Source organism: Cannabis sativa, chromosome 5, assembly GCF_029168945.1.
Source record: "Cannabis sativa cultivar Pink pepper isolate KNU-18-1 chromosome 5, ASM2916894v1, whole genome shotgun sequence".
Taxonomy (NCBI): Eukaryota; Viridiplantae; Streptophyta; class Magnoliopsida; order Rosales; family Cannabaceae; genus Cannabis; species Cannabis sativa.
In genome coordinates, this window is record NC_083605.1 from 73,062,397 (window position 1) to 73,079,372 (window position 16,976).

A 16,976-nucleotide genomic window follows, 5' to 3' on the forward strand; every position below is an offset into this window, starting at 1 on the left:
TATATGACTGCAAACATGTATTTTCATGGAAGACCATAACACTACTATAAATCCTCAAGAATTAATTTAGAGATGCTCTTGATATAGCTCCATGATATCAAGTTCCACAGAATGAAGTAATTCATAACACTACTATATCAACATAGGATCAAAGCGATTTTCGTTGTATCAATCACAACTAAACCCATCAATGGTCACATATATCAACATAGCCAAATGACATAGATCAATCATGATAATGTGGTATGAAAATTACATGCATGGTGATCTATTCATGTCAATTTTCAATTGGTCCTACTTTACTTTATGGAGATCAAAACTTTAGCTTAAATGTACAAAGTGAAATAAACTGAATAACATAATTTCTGATCAGAAAAATATCCAAATACACATGTTTCATGAAACAAATAAAACACACTAAAGACAAACTCCCACTGAATCTAGATATCCTCATAATCTAAAACACCCATACGAGCAACGTGCTCATGAAAGACCTTGGGTGGCAAACCCTTAGTAAGGGGGTCTGCGATCATGGAGTTTGTACCTAAGTGTTCTATACAAATCTGCCCACTTTGTACCCTTTCTTTTACAACAAGGAACTTGATGTCAATGTGTTTTGACTTCGTCGAGCTCCTATTGTTGTTGGAATACAATACAGCTGACTTATTGTCACAATATAACTTAAGTGGTCTTTCAATTCCATCCACAATGCGCAGCCCAGTGACAAAGTTTCTCAGCCATATACCATGGTTGGATGCCTCATAACATGCAACAAATTCTGCTGCCATGGTGGATGAAGCTATGAGTGTTTGTTTTGCACTCCTCCATGATATAGCTCCACCACCTAACAGATATATGTAGCCCGAAGTGGATCTCCTACTATCTTGGCATCCCGCAAAGTCAGAGTCAGAGTATCCAATGATCTCAAAGTGATCTGACCTCCTATATGTGAGCATGTACTCTCTTGTTCTCTTCAAATATCTCATAACCTTTTTGGCTGCTTTCCAGTGATCAATTCCTGGATTGCTTAAGTATCTGCCTAACACTCCAACAATGTACGCTATATCCGGACGCGTACAAACTTGAGCATACATAAGACTCCCAACAGCCGAAGCGTAGGGAATCTTTTGCATTTCTTGAATTTCAAGGCTTCCTTTAGGGCATTGTTTAAGACAAAATTTGTCTCCTTTAACGACAGGGGTATCACCTGGTCTACAATCTTGCATGCCAAACCGTTTGAGTACTTTATCGATATAGCTCTTTTGTGATAATCCAAGAATACCCCGAGAACGGTCTCGATGTATTTGAATTCCTAACACAAAAGAGGCGTCACCAAGATCTTTCATCTCAAAATGCTTCGATAGAAATCTCTTGGTTTCGTGCAATAAGCCTATATCATTAGTGGCAAGCAATATGTCATCGACATATAGAACCAGAAATATACACTTACTCCCACTAAACTTATGATACACACAATCATCAACAGCATTCATCTCAAAACCAAATAAGAGAACCACTTGATGAAATTTGTGGTACCATTGACGGGAAGCTTGCTTGAGTCCATAGATGGATTTCTTTAATTTGCAAACCATATTCTTTGGGTCACCGACCACAAAGTTTTCTGGTTGCTCCATATAAATTGTCTCATCAATGTCTCCATTGAGAAACGCTGTTTTAACATCCATCTGATGTAACTCAAGATCAAAGTGAGCAACAAGTGCCATTATTATTCTAAAAGAGTCTTTCGATGAAACCGGAGAGAAAGTCTCTTTATAATCAATGCATTCTTTCTGAGTATAGCCTTTTGCTACAAGACGTGCCTTAAACCTCACCACATTACCATTTTCATCCCTCTTGGTTTTAAATATCCATTTACAACCAATTGGTTTTACACCTTCTGGTAATGGGATAACTTCCCAAACTTTATTGTCTTGCATAGACTTATTCTCTTCATTCATGGCATCATTCCACTTTTGAGAGTTAGAACTTTTCATGGCCTGATGAAAGTTGATTGGATCATCTTCCATCATTCCAATGCCATCCTCATGTTCTTGAAGATACACTATGTATTCATCTGGATTAATAGCATTTCTTCTTTCTCTAGTGGATCGTCGCAAAGGCACTTGTTCTTGAGGTTGTTGAGTTTGTACCTCTGGGGTTTGATTGACTATGTTTGGTTGCTCTTGATCTAAAACTTGATCAATATTAGGAATGGAATCCTGAATATTGTCAAAAGCAACTATTGGAATAGGAATCAACTCATCTTCAAGAGAAGTGGGTGATTCTAAATCCTCCTCAAAAACAAAGTCTTTAACCGTATTTCTCCCCCAAACTCAATATCCTCAAAAACTTTGCAGTTCCCGTTTCAAATATATTCTTTACTATGGGATCATAAAACTTGAAACCCCTGGATCGTTCAGAATATCCAATAAAGTAGCCGCTCACGCTTTGGGTTCCAGGCTTCTTTTCATTTGGCCTATAAAGCCTAGCCTCAGATGGACATCCCCAAACATGAAAGTGCTTAAGACTAGGCTTTCGCCCTGTCCAAAGCTCATAAGGTGTTTTTGCGACTGCTTTAGTTGGTACCCTATTCACAATGTAGGCTGCCGTCTTAAGTGCCTCTCCCGCAGTGATTCTGGTAAGGTTGAATGACTGATCATACTCCTTACCATATCTTTAAGAGTACGGTTTCGTCTTTCAGCAACACCATTCATGCTAGGAGATCCCGACATAGTGTACTGTGGGACAATTCCACACTCCTCTAGATATCTGGCAAAAGGTCCTGGACGTTGTTCACCTGATCCGTCATATCTGCCATAGTACTCACCACCACGGTCAGACCTGACTTGCTTTATTCTTTTGCTAAGTTGATTCTCAACTTCAGCCTTAAAAGATTTGAACACGTCCAACACTTGAGACTTTTCATGAAGTAGAAATAGGTACGCATATCTTGAGTAATCATCTATGAATGATACAAAATATCGTTGACCATTCCAAGAAGGTGTAGGAAATGGCCCACAAATATCTGTATGTATCAACTCTAAGACATCGGTAGCTCTTTTCGCACCCAATTTCTTTATTTTGGTCTGTTTGCCTTTGATGCATTCAATACAAACATCAAAGTCTGAAAAATCAATTGAATCTAAAATTCCATCAGACACAAGTCGCTCAACTCTATTTCTAGAGATGTGACCTAACCGTTTGTGCCATAAGGAACTTGATTTTTCATTATCCATTTTACGCTTAGTACCACGTGATTCCACATTCAAGGTTTCATTATAAGAAGCAACAGTGTCAAGCAAATATAAGTTGTCATAAACCATAAGTGAACCAGTTCCAACAGTATTTGAATTAATAGATAAACTAAAGCAATTGTTTCCAAATGAACAACAATAACCCAATTTGTCCAAACAAGAAACAGAAACCAAATTCCGTCTAAAAGACGGTACAACAAAAGTATCTATTAAGTCCAAATAGTAACCAATACTTAACACCAACCTAAAATGCCCTATTGCTTCCACATTTACCGACTTGCCATCTCCCACGTAAATGCTTCTTTCAGCATCATTTGGCTTTCGGTAACTCAGGCAACCCTGCATAGAAACACCGATGTTAAGTAGTAGCACCGAATCTAACCACCAAGTGTTTCTTGGTACTGAAGCTAAATTTACCTCAGAACAGACCAAAGTAAGAAATGTACCTTTCTTTGCTCGCCATGCAATATACTTAGCACATTCCTTCTTCATGTGTCCTTTCATGTTGCAAAAGAAACAACCATCATCACTGTTGGTTTGAGTTTGTTTCTTATGTGCAGGACCTTTATCCTTAGCAGCCTCATTCTTTCTTTTCTTGCCCTTATCCTTAGAGGTGCTTGCCAAATGAGCACTTTCAGTCTTTTCTTGCTTCAATCTTTCTTCCTCTTGAACACAAAATGAAATGAGCTCATTAAGAGTCCACTTCTCCCTTTGGCAGTTGTAACTGACCTTAAATTGACTGAATTGTGGAGGAAGAGAGATAAGCACTAAATGCACAAGCAAGTCATCCGAAAGCTCAAGCTTTAGTGCCTTCAACTTTGAAGCAAGGTGAGACATTTCCATAATGTACTCCCTTATATTTTCCTTGCCCTTAAACTTCATGGAAATAAGTTTCTTTAAAAGAGTACTTGTTTCCGCCTTATCGCTTTTTGCAAAGCGCTTCTCAATTTCAGCAAGGAAAGTTGTGGCATCGGTGACCTCCTCGGACACCGCACCCCTAAAAGCCTCAGGTATGCCGCGCTTAATGATCATAAGACTCATGCGGTTTGAACGGTCCCACTTCTCATAAATCCTCCTTTGCTCGGAGGTACTAGTATCCGTAAGAGAAGCAGGACGATCCATCCTTAATGCAAGGTCAAGATCCATGCAGCCAAGAACAATAAAAATGTTCTCCTTCCAAATTCTTAAAGTTATTACCATTAAGGACCGGTACCGAATTAAGGTTAGCAGATACACTAGCAACAGCTGAAAAGAACAATACAATTACATAAATAACATGCTCATATAAGAATCCAAATAAAACAATAAATTCAAATAATGGTTGATCCCATCTCAAGATACCAAACACAACATTAATATTAAGTCTTTGGACAGTAATATTAATTGCAAGCGGTACTCTTGTTGTAGTGATCAAATATTGACAATAAATTATGTCAAACAATATGCAATCTTTGGACTAACATATTATTCACACAAAATTCCTTATAATTGTCACACATTTATCACCACAAACATGCATGAAATTCATCCAAATATTAACTCACCTTTGGGTTAGTTAATAAATTTATGAATTACATACACATAATTATCATAATATTTTTATTAAATTAATCTACACAAAAGAGATCACTTTGGTGATATTTTGTTTCAATTAATTTAATTATTTATTAGATATCCTTAATAAATATTAAACCAAAATTTGAATTTAATCGTTACTGTATTATTATTATTATTTAAAAATATTATATATTTTAATAAAATAATAATAATAATAATTAAACAAATGAAACAAACGAAAAACAGAACAGAATGCATCACATGCATTCTCTCTGGCAGGAAGAAAACAAATGAAAAATATATATATTCCTAAATCATATATACAAGAAATTACTGTATATATGCCACATAACTTAATTGACTAACATAATTAATATATATGAGATTAGAACACAAAACTTCAATCTTTTTGTCTCATGTGAGACTTATTATACGAAAATAGTTTTCGTATTCAATAAAGATCCAAAACTGTAATATTGACTTTTTGAATGATTTGCATGCGTACATACAATACATCAACAATATAGCCCTAATTAATTCATGAGAATCAAATAATAGAATATAGATTAGCGGAAGCGTACCGGAGTCCATAGAATTGATCTTTGATTGGTATGATCTTCCAATTTTGCATCAAAACCTTTGAAACCTTATTTTCCTGATGATGGGGATTCAGGAACTCTGTAAAAATATGATACGATGCAAAATGGGGACCCATACCTGTTATATTACCAACAGACAAACCTGTTGGCAATATTTTGGACTATTTCTATTTGGCCCCTCATCAATATAGAAATTGTCTAATTGGTATCCACATATTAAAATCATGATAATCATGCCCTTAAGTCATAAACTTTATTCCAAAATAGACCACATAAATTTGACTTATTTATTTGATGACCCAACACACATTTTATATATACAATTGTGACCCCAATAAATTCTAACAATCTCCCACTGGTCACATATGTATACATATAAATGTGTTAACCTTATTGAGCTCATAACTTTGTCATCATAACCATAGGCATGTGCAATCTCGTCCATTAACTATATCAACATAGGATCAAAGCGATTTTCGTTGTATCAATCACAACTAAACCCATCAATGGTCACATATATCAACATAGCCAAATGACATAGATCAATCATGATAATGTGGTATGAAAATTACATGCATGGTGATCTATTCATGTCAATTTTCAATTGGTCCTACTTTACTTTATGGAGATCAAAACTTTAGCTTAAATGTACAAAGTGAAATAAACTGAATAACATAATTTCTGATCAGAAAAATATCCAAATACACATGTTTCATGAAACAAATAAAACACACTAAAGACAAACTCCCACTGAATCTAGATATCCTCATAATCTAAAACACCCATACGAGCAGTGTGCTCATGAAAGACCTTGGGTGGCAAACCCTTAGTAAGGGGGTCTGCAATCATGGAGTTTGTACCTAAGTGTTCTATACAAATCTGTCCACTTTGTACCCTTTCTTTTACAACAAGGAACTTGATGTCAATGTGTTTTGACTTCGTCGAGCTCCTATTGTTGTTGGAATACAATACAGCTGACTTATTGTCACAATACAACTTAAGTGGTCTTTCAATTCTATCCACAATGCGCAGCCCAGTGACAAAATTTCTCAGCCATATACCATGGTTGGATGCCTCATAACATGCAACAAATTCTGCTGCCATGGTGGATGAAGCTATGAGTGTTTGTTTTGCACTCCTCCATGATATAGCTCCACCACCTAACAGATATATGTAGCCCGAAGTAGATCTCCTACTATCTTGGCATCCCGCAAAGTCAGAGTCAGAGTATCCAATGATCTCAAAGTGATCTGACTTCCTATATGTGAGCATGTACTCTCTTGTTCTCTTCAAATATCTCATAACCTTTTTGGCTGCTTTCCAGTGATCAATTCCTGGATTGCTTAAGTATCTGCCTAACACTCCAACAATGTACGCTATATCCGGACGCGTACAAACTTGAGCATACATAAGACTCCCAACAGCTGAAGCATAAGGAATCTTTTGCATTTCTTGAATTTCAAGGCTTCCTTTAGGGCATTGTTTAAGACAAAATTTGTCTCCTTTAACGACAGGGGTATCACCTGGTCTACAATCTTGCATGCCAAACCGTTTGAGTACTTTATCGATATAGCCCTTTTGTGATAATCCAAGAATACCCCGAGAACGGTCTCGATGTATTTGAATTCCTAACACAAAGGAGGCGTCACCAAGATCTTTCATCTCAAAATGCTTGGATAGAAATCTCTTAGTTTCGTGCAATAAGCCTATATCATTAGTGGCAAGCAATATGTCATCGACATATAGAACCAGAAATATACACTTACTCCCACTAAACTTATGATACACACAATCATCAACAGCATTCATCTCAAAACCAAATAAGAGAACCACTTGATGAAATTTGTGGTACCATTGACGGGAAGCTTGCTTGAGTCCATAGATAGATTTTTTTAATTTGCAAACCATTTTCTTTGGGTCACCAACCACAAAGTTTTCTGGTTGCTCCATATAAATTGTCTCATCAATGTCTCCATTGAGAAACGCTGTTTTAACATCCATCTGATGTAACTCAAGATCAAAGTGAGCAACAAGTGCCATTATTATTCTAAAAGAGTCTTTCGATGAAACCGGAGAGAAAGTCTCTTTATAATCAATGCCTTCTTTCTGAGTATAGCCTTTTGCTACAAGACGTGCCTTAAACCTCACCACATTACCATTTTCATCCCTCTTGGTTTTAAATATCCATTTACAACCAATTGGTTTTACACCTTCTGGTAATGGGACAACTTCCCAAACTTTATTGTCTTGCATAGACTTATTCTCTTCATTCATGGCATCATTCCACTTTTGAGAGTTAGAACTTTTCATGGCCTGATGAAAATTGATTGGATCATCTTCCATCATTCCAATGCCATCCTCATGTTCTTGAAGATACACTATGTATTCATCTGGATTAATAGCATTTCTTCTTTCTCTAGTGGACCGTCGCAAAGGCACTTGTTCTTGAGGTTGTTGAGTTTGTACCTCTGGGGTTTGATTGACTATGTTTGGTTGCTCTTGATCTAAAACTTGATCAATATTAGGATTAGAATCCTGAACATTGTCAAAAGCAACTATTGGAATAGGAATCAACTCATCTTCAAGAGAAGTGGGTGATTCTAAATCCTCCTCAAAAACAAAGTCTTTAACCGTATTTCTCCCCCCAAACTCAATATCCTCAAAGAACTTTGCAGTTCCCGTTTCAAATATATTCTTTACTTTGGGATCATAAAACTTGAAACCCCTAGATCGTTCGTAATATCCAATAAAGTAGCCGCTCACGTTTTAGGTTCCAAACTCTTCTTTTCATTTGGCCTATAAGGCCTAGCCTCACTGGACATCCCCAAATGAAAGTGCTTAAGACTAGGCTTTCGCCCTGTCCAAAGCTCATAAGTTGTTTTTGCAGCTGCTTTAGTTGGTACCCTATTCAAAATGTAGGTCGCCGTCTTAATTGCCTCTCCCTGCAGTGATTCGGTAAGGTTGAATGACCGATCATACTCCTTACCATATCTTTAAGAGTACGGTTTCGTCTTTCGGCAACACCATTCATGCTAGGAGATCCCGGCATAGTGTCTTGTGGGACAATTCCACACTCCTCTAGATATCTGGCAAAAGGTCCTGGACGTTGTTCACCTGATCCGTCATATCTGCCATAGTACTCACCACCACGGTCAGACCTGACTTGCTTTATTCTTTTGCTAAGTTGATTCTCAACTTCAGCCTTAAAAGATTTGAACACGTCCAACACTTGAGACTTTTCATGAAGTAGAAATAGGTACGCATATCTTGAGTAATCATCTATGAATGATACAAAGTATCGTTGACCATTCCAAGAAGGTGTAGGAAATGGCCCACAAATATCTGTATGTATCAACTCTAAGACATCGGTAGCTCTTTTCGCACCCAATTTCTTTGTTTTGGTCTGTTTGCCTTTGATGCATTCAATACAAACATCAAAGTCTGAAAAATCAATTGAATCTAAAATTCCATCAGATACAAGTCGCTCAACTCTATTTCTAGAGATGTGACCTAACCGTTTGTGCCATAAGGAACTTGATTTTTCATTATCTATTTTACGCTTAGTACCACGTGATTCCACATTCAAGGTTTCATTATAAGAAGCAACAGTGTCAAGCAAATATAAGTTGTCATAAACCATAAGTGAACCAGTTCCAACAGTATTTGAATTAATAGATAAACTAAAGCAATTGTTTCCAAATGAACAACAATAACCCAATTTGTCCAAACAAGAAACATAAACCAAATTCCGTCTAAAAGACGGTACAACAAAAGTATCTATTAAGTCCAAATAGTAACCAATACTTAACACCAACCTAAAATGCCCTATTGCTTCCACATTTACCGACTTGCCATCTCCCACGTAAATGCTTCTTTCAAAGATCATTTGGCTTTCGGTAACTCGAGCAACCCCGCATAGAAACACCGATGTTAGTAGTAGCACCTAATCTAACCACCAAGTGTTTCTTGGTACTGAAGCTAAATTTACCTCAGAACAGACCAAAGTAAGAAATGTACCTTTCTTTGCTCGCCATGCAATATACTTAGCACATTCCTTCTTCATGTGTCCTTTCATGTTGCAAAAGAAACAACCATCATCACTGTTGGTTTGAGTTTGTTTCTTATGTGCAGGACCTTTATCCTTAGCAGCCTCATTCTTTCTTTTCTTGCCCTTATCCTTAGAGGTGCTTGCCAAATGAGCACTTTCGCCTTTTCTTGCTTCAATCTTTCTTCCTCGTGAACACAAAATGAAATGAGCTCATTAAGAGTCCACTTCTCCCTTTGGCAGTTGTAACTGACCTTAAATTGATCGAATTGTGGAGGAAGAGAGATAAGCACTAAATGCACGAAGCAAGTCATCCGAAAGCTCAAGCTTTAGTGCCTTCAACTTTGAAGCAAGGTGAGACATTTCCATAATGTACTCCCTTATATTTTCCTTGCCCTTAAACTTCATGGAAATAAGTTTCTTTAAAAGAGTACTTGTTTCCGCCTTATCGCTTTTTGCAAAGCGCTTCTCAATTTCAGCAAGGAAAGTTGTGGCATCGGTGACCTCCTCGGACACCGCACCCCTAAAAGCCTCAGGTATGCCGCGCTTAATGATCATAAGACTCATGCGGTTTGAACGGTCCCACTTCTCATAAATCCTCCTTTGCTCGGAGGTACTAGTATCCGTAAGAGAAGCAGGACGATCCATCCTTAATGCAAGGTCAAGATCCATGCAGCCAAGAACAATAAAAATGTTCTCCTTCCAGTCCTTAAAGTTATTACCATTAAGGACGGGTACCGAATTAAGATTAGCAGATACACTAGCAACAGCTGAAAAGAACAATACAATTTCATAAATAACATGCTCATATAAGAATCCAAATAAAACAATAAATTCAAATATTGGTTAATCCCATCTCAAGATACCAAACACAGCATTAATATTAAGTCTTTGGACAGTAATATTAATTGTAAGCGGTACTCTTGTTGTAGTGATCAAATATTGACAATAAATTATGTCAAACAATATGCAATCTTTGGACTAACATATTATTCACACAAAATTCCTTATAATTGTCACACATTTATCACCACAAACATGCATGAAATTCATCCAAATATTAACTCACCTTTGGGTTAGTTAATAAATTTATGAATTACATACACACCATTATCATAATATTTTTATTAAATTAATCTACACAAAAGAGATCACTTTGGTGATATTTTGTTTCAATTAATTTAATTAAATATTAGATATCTTTAATAAATTTTAAACCAAAATTTGAATTAATTGCTACTGAACATAATTATGCATATATATGAAAACACAATACACAAATATTTTAAATAAATATGTCCGATATCATATTTACGCATATACTGGAAAAATAATCTTACTGATATTAATAATATATCTATCATCTATACATTACTTTAGGAATTAATAATGAATGAAGTCAGTGCAACAAACAACCACAACCGTATAGATATACTTCATTAATAAAAGATGACTTTTATATATAAATATACTGTGCGGCTGTTCATGGCAGAAATATATTACTGCAAATCAAAAAATTTCAATCGCATCTATTCATAAATGATATATATATGTACACATGATGACTTGGCATATATATATGAATTACACTGACTATAATCAAATAGTTAATTATACCGCCCATGCCATTAAATATCTTAAACGATTGAAAACAAAAGGAGTATATTTAAATATACATATGCGACTGCTATAAATATATATGCGATAGCATAAACGATTGAAAAGATGCAGAATCACATATCGATCAATCGCGCATATATACAACAATTATAACTAATAAAACATGTACTCATCAAATACAAAAAAATAATAATGGAAGATCAATATCACTATAAATCCTCAAGAATTAATTTAGGGATGCTCTTGATACCACATGTTAAAATCATGATAATCATGCCCTTAAGTCATAAACTTTATTCCAAAATAGACCACATAAATTTGACTTATTTATTTGATGACCCAACACACATTTTATATATACAATTGTGACCCCAATAAATTCTAACATAAACATCACAAATTACTAAAACTCTATTATAGGGTCAAGGCTTAGTAGTTACTAAGTGTAAATACCACAAATTACTTAGCACAAATTATCGTTTCTACAGCTATCATAAAGTTATCTTTTTCAATTATAGTGAAAACTACACTCTACAATAAGATGGAATGAATTTTTAAATGATTGTTTACTAGTACATATTGAAAGAGAAATCGCTAAAAATTTTAGTATAAATTCACTTATTAATGACTTTTGTAATAAGTAAAAAAACGTTTTGTATTTTAATTTTAATTATGAATTTAATAAGAGATATTTACAGTGAAATCTCCTTAACATTTGCAGTTGTTATGCATATGATCCTAATAAAAAAATAGCAGTATTATTAGATCGCGTAGTAAATAATTATTATTTATCCTATTTTTAATTAAAAATATACAAATTTGAATAGAAAAACGTTAAGTTTTTTTTATTTAATAAATGGTCTAATAATATATTATCATGTGTTTCTGAGTTGGTACTTAATGGACTTAGTTGACACTAAAAGGTACGGCTACAATAAAATGGTAAAATAAAATACTTTTTTCGTCACTTTTTTTATTAGGGTCATATTTGTAACAAATGTAAATTATATGAAATGAGTTTTGTCGAAAATATCTCATTTAATAAAGTCTTTTCAAAATATTTATTACCTAAATTTATAATATAGTTTGGCTCCCTCTAGTTTTTTATCCTGGCTCCGCCCCTGATTCACAACAAAGTAGTATTAGAACAAAGTTCGTAATCATGGTTGCACTAAATATGATGTGGAAAAATATTTATCCTCTCCTCAAATACAGGACAATATGATATTATCAGTTTTGGGACTAAATACTCACAATTTTATTCTTAAACACTTTCCCAAAAAATCTCATACCAATAGAAATATTATCTATCCTTGTATAGTCATTATCTTTCCCATTTCTAACAAATGCAAGACTTTAATTGCACTATTAATAATAATGTTCTTGGGCGGGGAAAGTTTGAGGCAAACCTCACTCGGGAAGGGATAAGGCCTTAGAAATTTCATTGTGAACACATGTGTGATCGATCATTGGGGCTTATGTGTGCTTTTAACTTAAGACTAATATTTACAAACACTAAGTTAAAAAAAAATAAAAATAAAATAAAATTAGATTGTGTTCTTCACAAATTGGGGCTACACACTTTATTATATATTTTTATATATTTTCATTCGGATTACTCTCTCATTGTGATAAGTTTGCTTATTGCCCGTGGCCTATTAAATTTCTTAGTTCTAATACCAAAAGGACCTTAAGATATGAGAATAAAAAGGTGCTTTTGTTAATTCATGATTACAATGCTTAACAACTTCCTCTAGTCAAGTGAGCTACCTTCAAATAACATTAGACTTGAAGTAGATATCTTGCTTGAATTGGAAGAAATCAAACACTGACAAAATCCTATATGGTGCCAAACTTTTAAAGTATATATAGTGTTTACAACAACAACAAAAAAAAAAAAAGAGTTTGGTCAGCACTTGGTGTTGAAAAAATTATCAACTTTTTGTTTGAGCTAGTCAAACAAGGCATATCTTTCATTGAACATGAGAATATGTCCAATAGACATAATAAAGGTACCGTTAGAGTTCCTTTCACATGCAATTTTAAATGAAAAATTAATTCACTTGGAATTTTGAATTGATACAACATAATGCAAAAATACAAGAATTTTCTTTCTATAATAAGAGAGCCTAGAAATTATAATGTCTGTAATCCTATCTCCTGTCCAAATGTTCAGATGAGTTTTGTCTGATCCCACTACATTGTGTACACTGTGAAACTTGTACAAGAAGAAATAAAAGGACAGCAGTTCCTACCAAATCCAAAATTCAAAACAGCTGCACTAAGGTTGTCAACAAAATCAAATTAAAAGGGGATAAATGGACACTAGAAACAGAAAAGTTGGTTTTAATCCACAAGTTTACAGTACAGTTTTTTCGAAAGAAGCTCTTACGAACTATTCACGCACACAAGGAACTACCTCGTGAATAAGTGCTTCCCAAAGATGACAATTGTTGTGACCACTATTGATCCCTCCATCTTGGACTTGAGATGGGAAAAAACCCTGATGGTGACAAGGGAAAGACAAGGCCAGGAGAGGGTGGAGGTTGAGGACCTGGACCCAAAATCCCTGTTTGACCACCCATAGGGCTAAATGAAAAATTAGGGGTCAAGGGTGGAAATTGCATCCCTGGAGAGAGCAATGGGTAGGGAGAACGCGGCGACAACAAATTGAAGTAACCGGTTGGGGACGGGAGTAGGAACTGTGAAGTTGGAGAGGGTAAGAGAGGAGGACCACCAAATTGCGGTGAAGGGAAATTATACGCAGGTGGTGGTGGTAGAGGGCCACTCATTCTAGGGGAAGGGAAAGCATGAGGCATGGAGGGGTTGGGTAGTAGCCCTGGTTGCTGTGTCTGAGGTTGACCAGGTGGCGGTGGTTGTTGATGTGGAGGTGGCTGTTGATGTGGATGAGGTTGTTGATGTGGATGGGGTGGAACAAAGTTTCCCCTAGGAGATGGGTCTAGGAATGAATTTTGAAGATATTTCATGTATGCTGTGATGGGAGATTCAGCTGTATTAGCCCAAACTGCATCCCCAGGTGTCAATGGCATGTGAGGTGGTTGCTGTCCAAATTGAGAAGGCCTATTGTTGTATGAAACAGGGGGAGGAGCAGCCGACATAGGTACAGGAGGAGGGACAAGAGGGGGCCGATTGATTGGTGTTAGAGGGGGTGGTCGAATCTTTTGCAACCGCATACTTTGTGGTTTTGGTGGATTATGAGGAGGTCTAGGCAAAGGATCTTGTGATGGGGAACCAGTGAGCTGCTGGACAATGTTGCGAAAATCATTCTTACTTATGTTGTAAACCTGAGGCTGAGGCTGTTGTCTAGTAGCATTGTTATTAAAGTTGGGTTGGTGCAGCGGACTCTTCCTTATATTCTTCCCTAATTTATTCACACCCAAATGGTCATTCTGTCTATTTTTGGAGTTATCCATTTTGAGAAACTCAACTGAATCTCACAACACAAGTAAACAACTTTTATCCATTCCAGATAAAATGCAGCTTTTCATTGGGCAAGACCCCTGACAAATAATGAAAACAGCATAAATAATAAAGAAAATCAAAGAATAACAACTCATAAATCAAACATCAATAGATTAACATTAATTTTATCACACTATATGCAGTACAAACTTCTGTAAAACAATTTTGCACCCTGACTTTACACGGTCCAATTCATTATCTGGTTTACCAATAACCATCCACTGAATACTGGTAGCAATACAGGTTGAGTTCAAGAGCATAAGCGAAAACCTTGTCTCACTAAACTTTTGCCTAGGAACAAATGCTCAGGCTTCTCATTAAAGCCACCATAACATTATCATAATGTGAACCCTATTTTGATGCACTGTAATTATCCTATTTTGAAACTTCGAATTTACACATTCCTCCAACAATAACATCCAACCTCCACAACCATGATTAGTTGCTTCCTCCAACAATCTCCTCTACCCCAAACTATAAGCTCACCTCAACCCCCTTGATCTTTCATACTATATGTTCTTTTTTCAATTGAATAAGACAGTGAAAAATAATAAATGCTAAGTACACCAGAAGACCCTTACATCGAATATATGAGATCGTTTATGAGATACTCTTGGTAAAGAGCATATACATACATGTACACTCACTCAATTTGATAAGTTATAACAGAATCACCGCTACAAATGGTTTCTCTCTAAGGTATGCCAGGAAAAACAAATGTATTCTTTCGCATAAGGGAAAAAAAAAGACAAAGGCGATCGGAACCTGTCGAGATTCGTAGTATCAGCAGATTAATAAATTTGTATTGTCACTTCGCAATCATCTTCTCCTACAAATTTCTTTCAAAAATAGAAATTGGGAAGTCGAGAAATATTGGGGGAAATCAATATTTTAAAAAACAGACAGTTCAGAACTTCTTAGGCAGTTAATAATTCTTGCTCACGATCATTACTAGGGTTTTAAGAAGTTAATTCTTCTCAACCTAATGATGCAAATTGCAAACCCTAATTCCTCGTGTTTGAACAAAGTCAACCATAATTATACAAAAATTTGAACATAAAACTTCACTGAAAAATGATAAAAGTCCATAAACTCATAAACACTATCCTAAAACCAAAGAAGCAGAGCACAAAATCACAAAAATATAAACAATAAGGCACAGAAATGAGAACAATAAAATCAAATATGAGTTGTTGAGAATTGATACCGGTGCCCAAATATCGTAGGGTGCCGGACTGGCGTCCGAAACGATCAGATGAGTCCGTTAAGGGATCGCGATCAGAGTGGCGCTTGAGGGATCGTCACAGACAGAGCTCTTGAAAAAGGGTGAAAAGGTGAGATAAACACTTCTCAGTTCTCAGTTCTCAGTTCTGGAGAAGAAGAAGAAGGAAAAGAGTTCGAATCTGTGAGATGAGAGCTTGAAGATGAAGATGAAGATGATGATGATGATGACTGTAAAAAGATTAGGCCGAGAGAGAGAGAGAGAGAGAGAAAGAGAGAGAAAGTGGTGCACCGAATGATGGAGAGAGTAAAATTAGGGTTCTTTCATTTTTGTAAATATAACAATTTAAGTTGTATGATTTACAATAATACCAATTTTGATCTGTTGTTATCAGAAATAACACAAATGTGTTGTTTTTTTGGTCAAATATTGAATATTTTTTCTTCTTTATAGAAAGGTCAAAACATTGAATTCAACACTCAAATTACATTCATATTTTTGTTTTTTATTTTAAAAAAGTGAGTGGTGGGGTAGTAATTATATAGATGAAGAAGAATTGGCCAAACAAAATGCTCATCATAGAGTAGTCTATACACTATAGGTCCTATATAATTAGATCCTTCTTTCTTGTTTATCATAATTTTTGGAAGATTTTTTATTTATTTTTTTTAAAAAAAAAAGAAAAAAAAAAGGAATTAATTGAGTTCTAAAAATAAAAATCACTTTCTTTGCTTTGACGGAAAATGAATAGGAAGAAGAAGTAAGATGTAATCTAATGGAATAATAACTTGACTTCTCATATATATATTCTAATGTTTTATAATGTGAACTCATCTCATGATTGAATAGTAGCTTTGTTTTAGGAGTTTAGATCTATAATCAGATTTTGGTGATGATCAAATTTTACCAATTGTGAAAATTCTGTCATAGATTACTTTACTTGTTCATTTTGGTTGCTTGATTTAGAAAAAAACAAAACAAAAAAAAAACAATTTTGGTACACACATAACTACAATTTGACATGTGGATCAACTTTCATTTTCAATTTTCACTCAACCATAAAATAAATGGAAGATTTATATGTACACATTCAAAAATTTATAAACATACCCAATTTTAATATTTTTAGGTGATTCTGCAATGTATCTCTTTAAAAGGAATGTATTATTGCACCATCTACTTGTTTCGGCATCCAG

The 16,976-nt window shown here is 35.3% G+C and overlaps 2 protein-coding genes and 1 non-coding gene across 3 annotated transcripts; all 3 read right to left on the reverse strand.

The window, feature by feature from the left end:
• Positions 1 to 3,294: 3,294 nt before the first annotated feature.
• LOC133038019 (uncharacterized) lies at positions 3,295 to 4,426 on the reverse strand. Its single transcript, XM_061115958.1, has 2 exons — positions 3,701 to 4,426; positions 3,295 to 3,593 (listed from the first exon to the last, which is right to left on the reverse strand). The coding sequence occupies exons 1-2, from the start codon at positions 4,398 to 4,400 to the stop codon at positions 3,565 to 3,567; spliced, it is 729 nt and encodes a 242-aa protein (XP_060971941.1). The 5' UTR covers positions 4,401 to 4,426; the 3' UTR covers positions 3,295 to 3,564.
• An 8,689-nt stretch (positions 4,427 to 13,115) lies between these two features.
• On the reverse strand, positions 13,116 to 16,118 carry LOC115716642 (protein HAIKU1). The gene is made up of 2 exons (XM_030645487.2): positions 15,766 to 16,118; positions 13,116 to 14,596 (listed from the first exon to the last, which is right to left on the reverse strand). The coding sequence occupies exon 2, from the start codon at positions 14,507 to 14,509 to the stop codon at positions 13,538 to 13,540; it is 972 nt and encodes a 323-aa protein (XP_030501347.1). The 5' UTR covers positions 14,510 to 14,596; positions 15,766 to 16,118; the 3' UTR covers positions 13,116 to 13,537.
• Positions 15,313 to 15,375, reverse strand: LOC115718292 (small nucleolar RNA snoR14). The gene has a single exon (XR_004011874.1). It is a non-coding gene; the product is annotated as a small nucleolar RNA snoR14 (small nucleolar RNA).
• Positions 16,119 to 16,976: the final 858 nt, after the last annotated feature.

Coding starts and splice junctions, on each gene's coding strand:
- LOC133038019 (XM_061115958.1), bottom strand. CDS start 4,400: ATGGATCTTGACCTTGCATTAAGGATGGATCGTCCTGCTTCTCTTACG. Junction 3,594..3,700: donor TGCATGGCGAGCAAAGAAAG/GTACATTTCTTA, acceptor GTTTCTATGCAG/GGTTGCCTGAGTTACCGAAA.
- LOC115716642 (XM_030645487.2), bottom strand. CDS start 14,509: ATGGATAACTCCAAAAATAGACAGAATGACCATTTGGGTGTGAATAAA.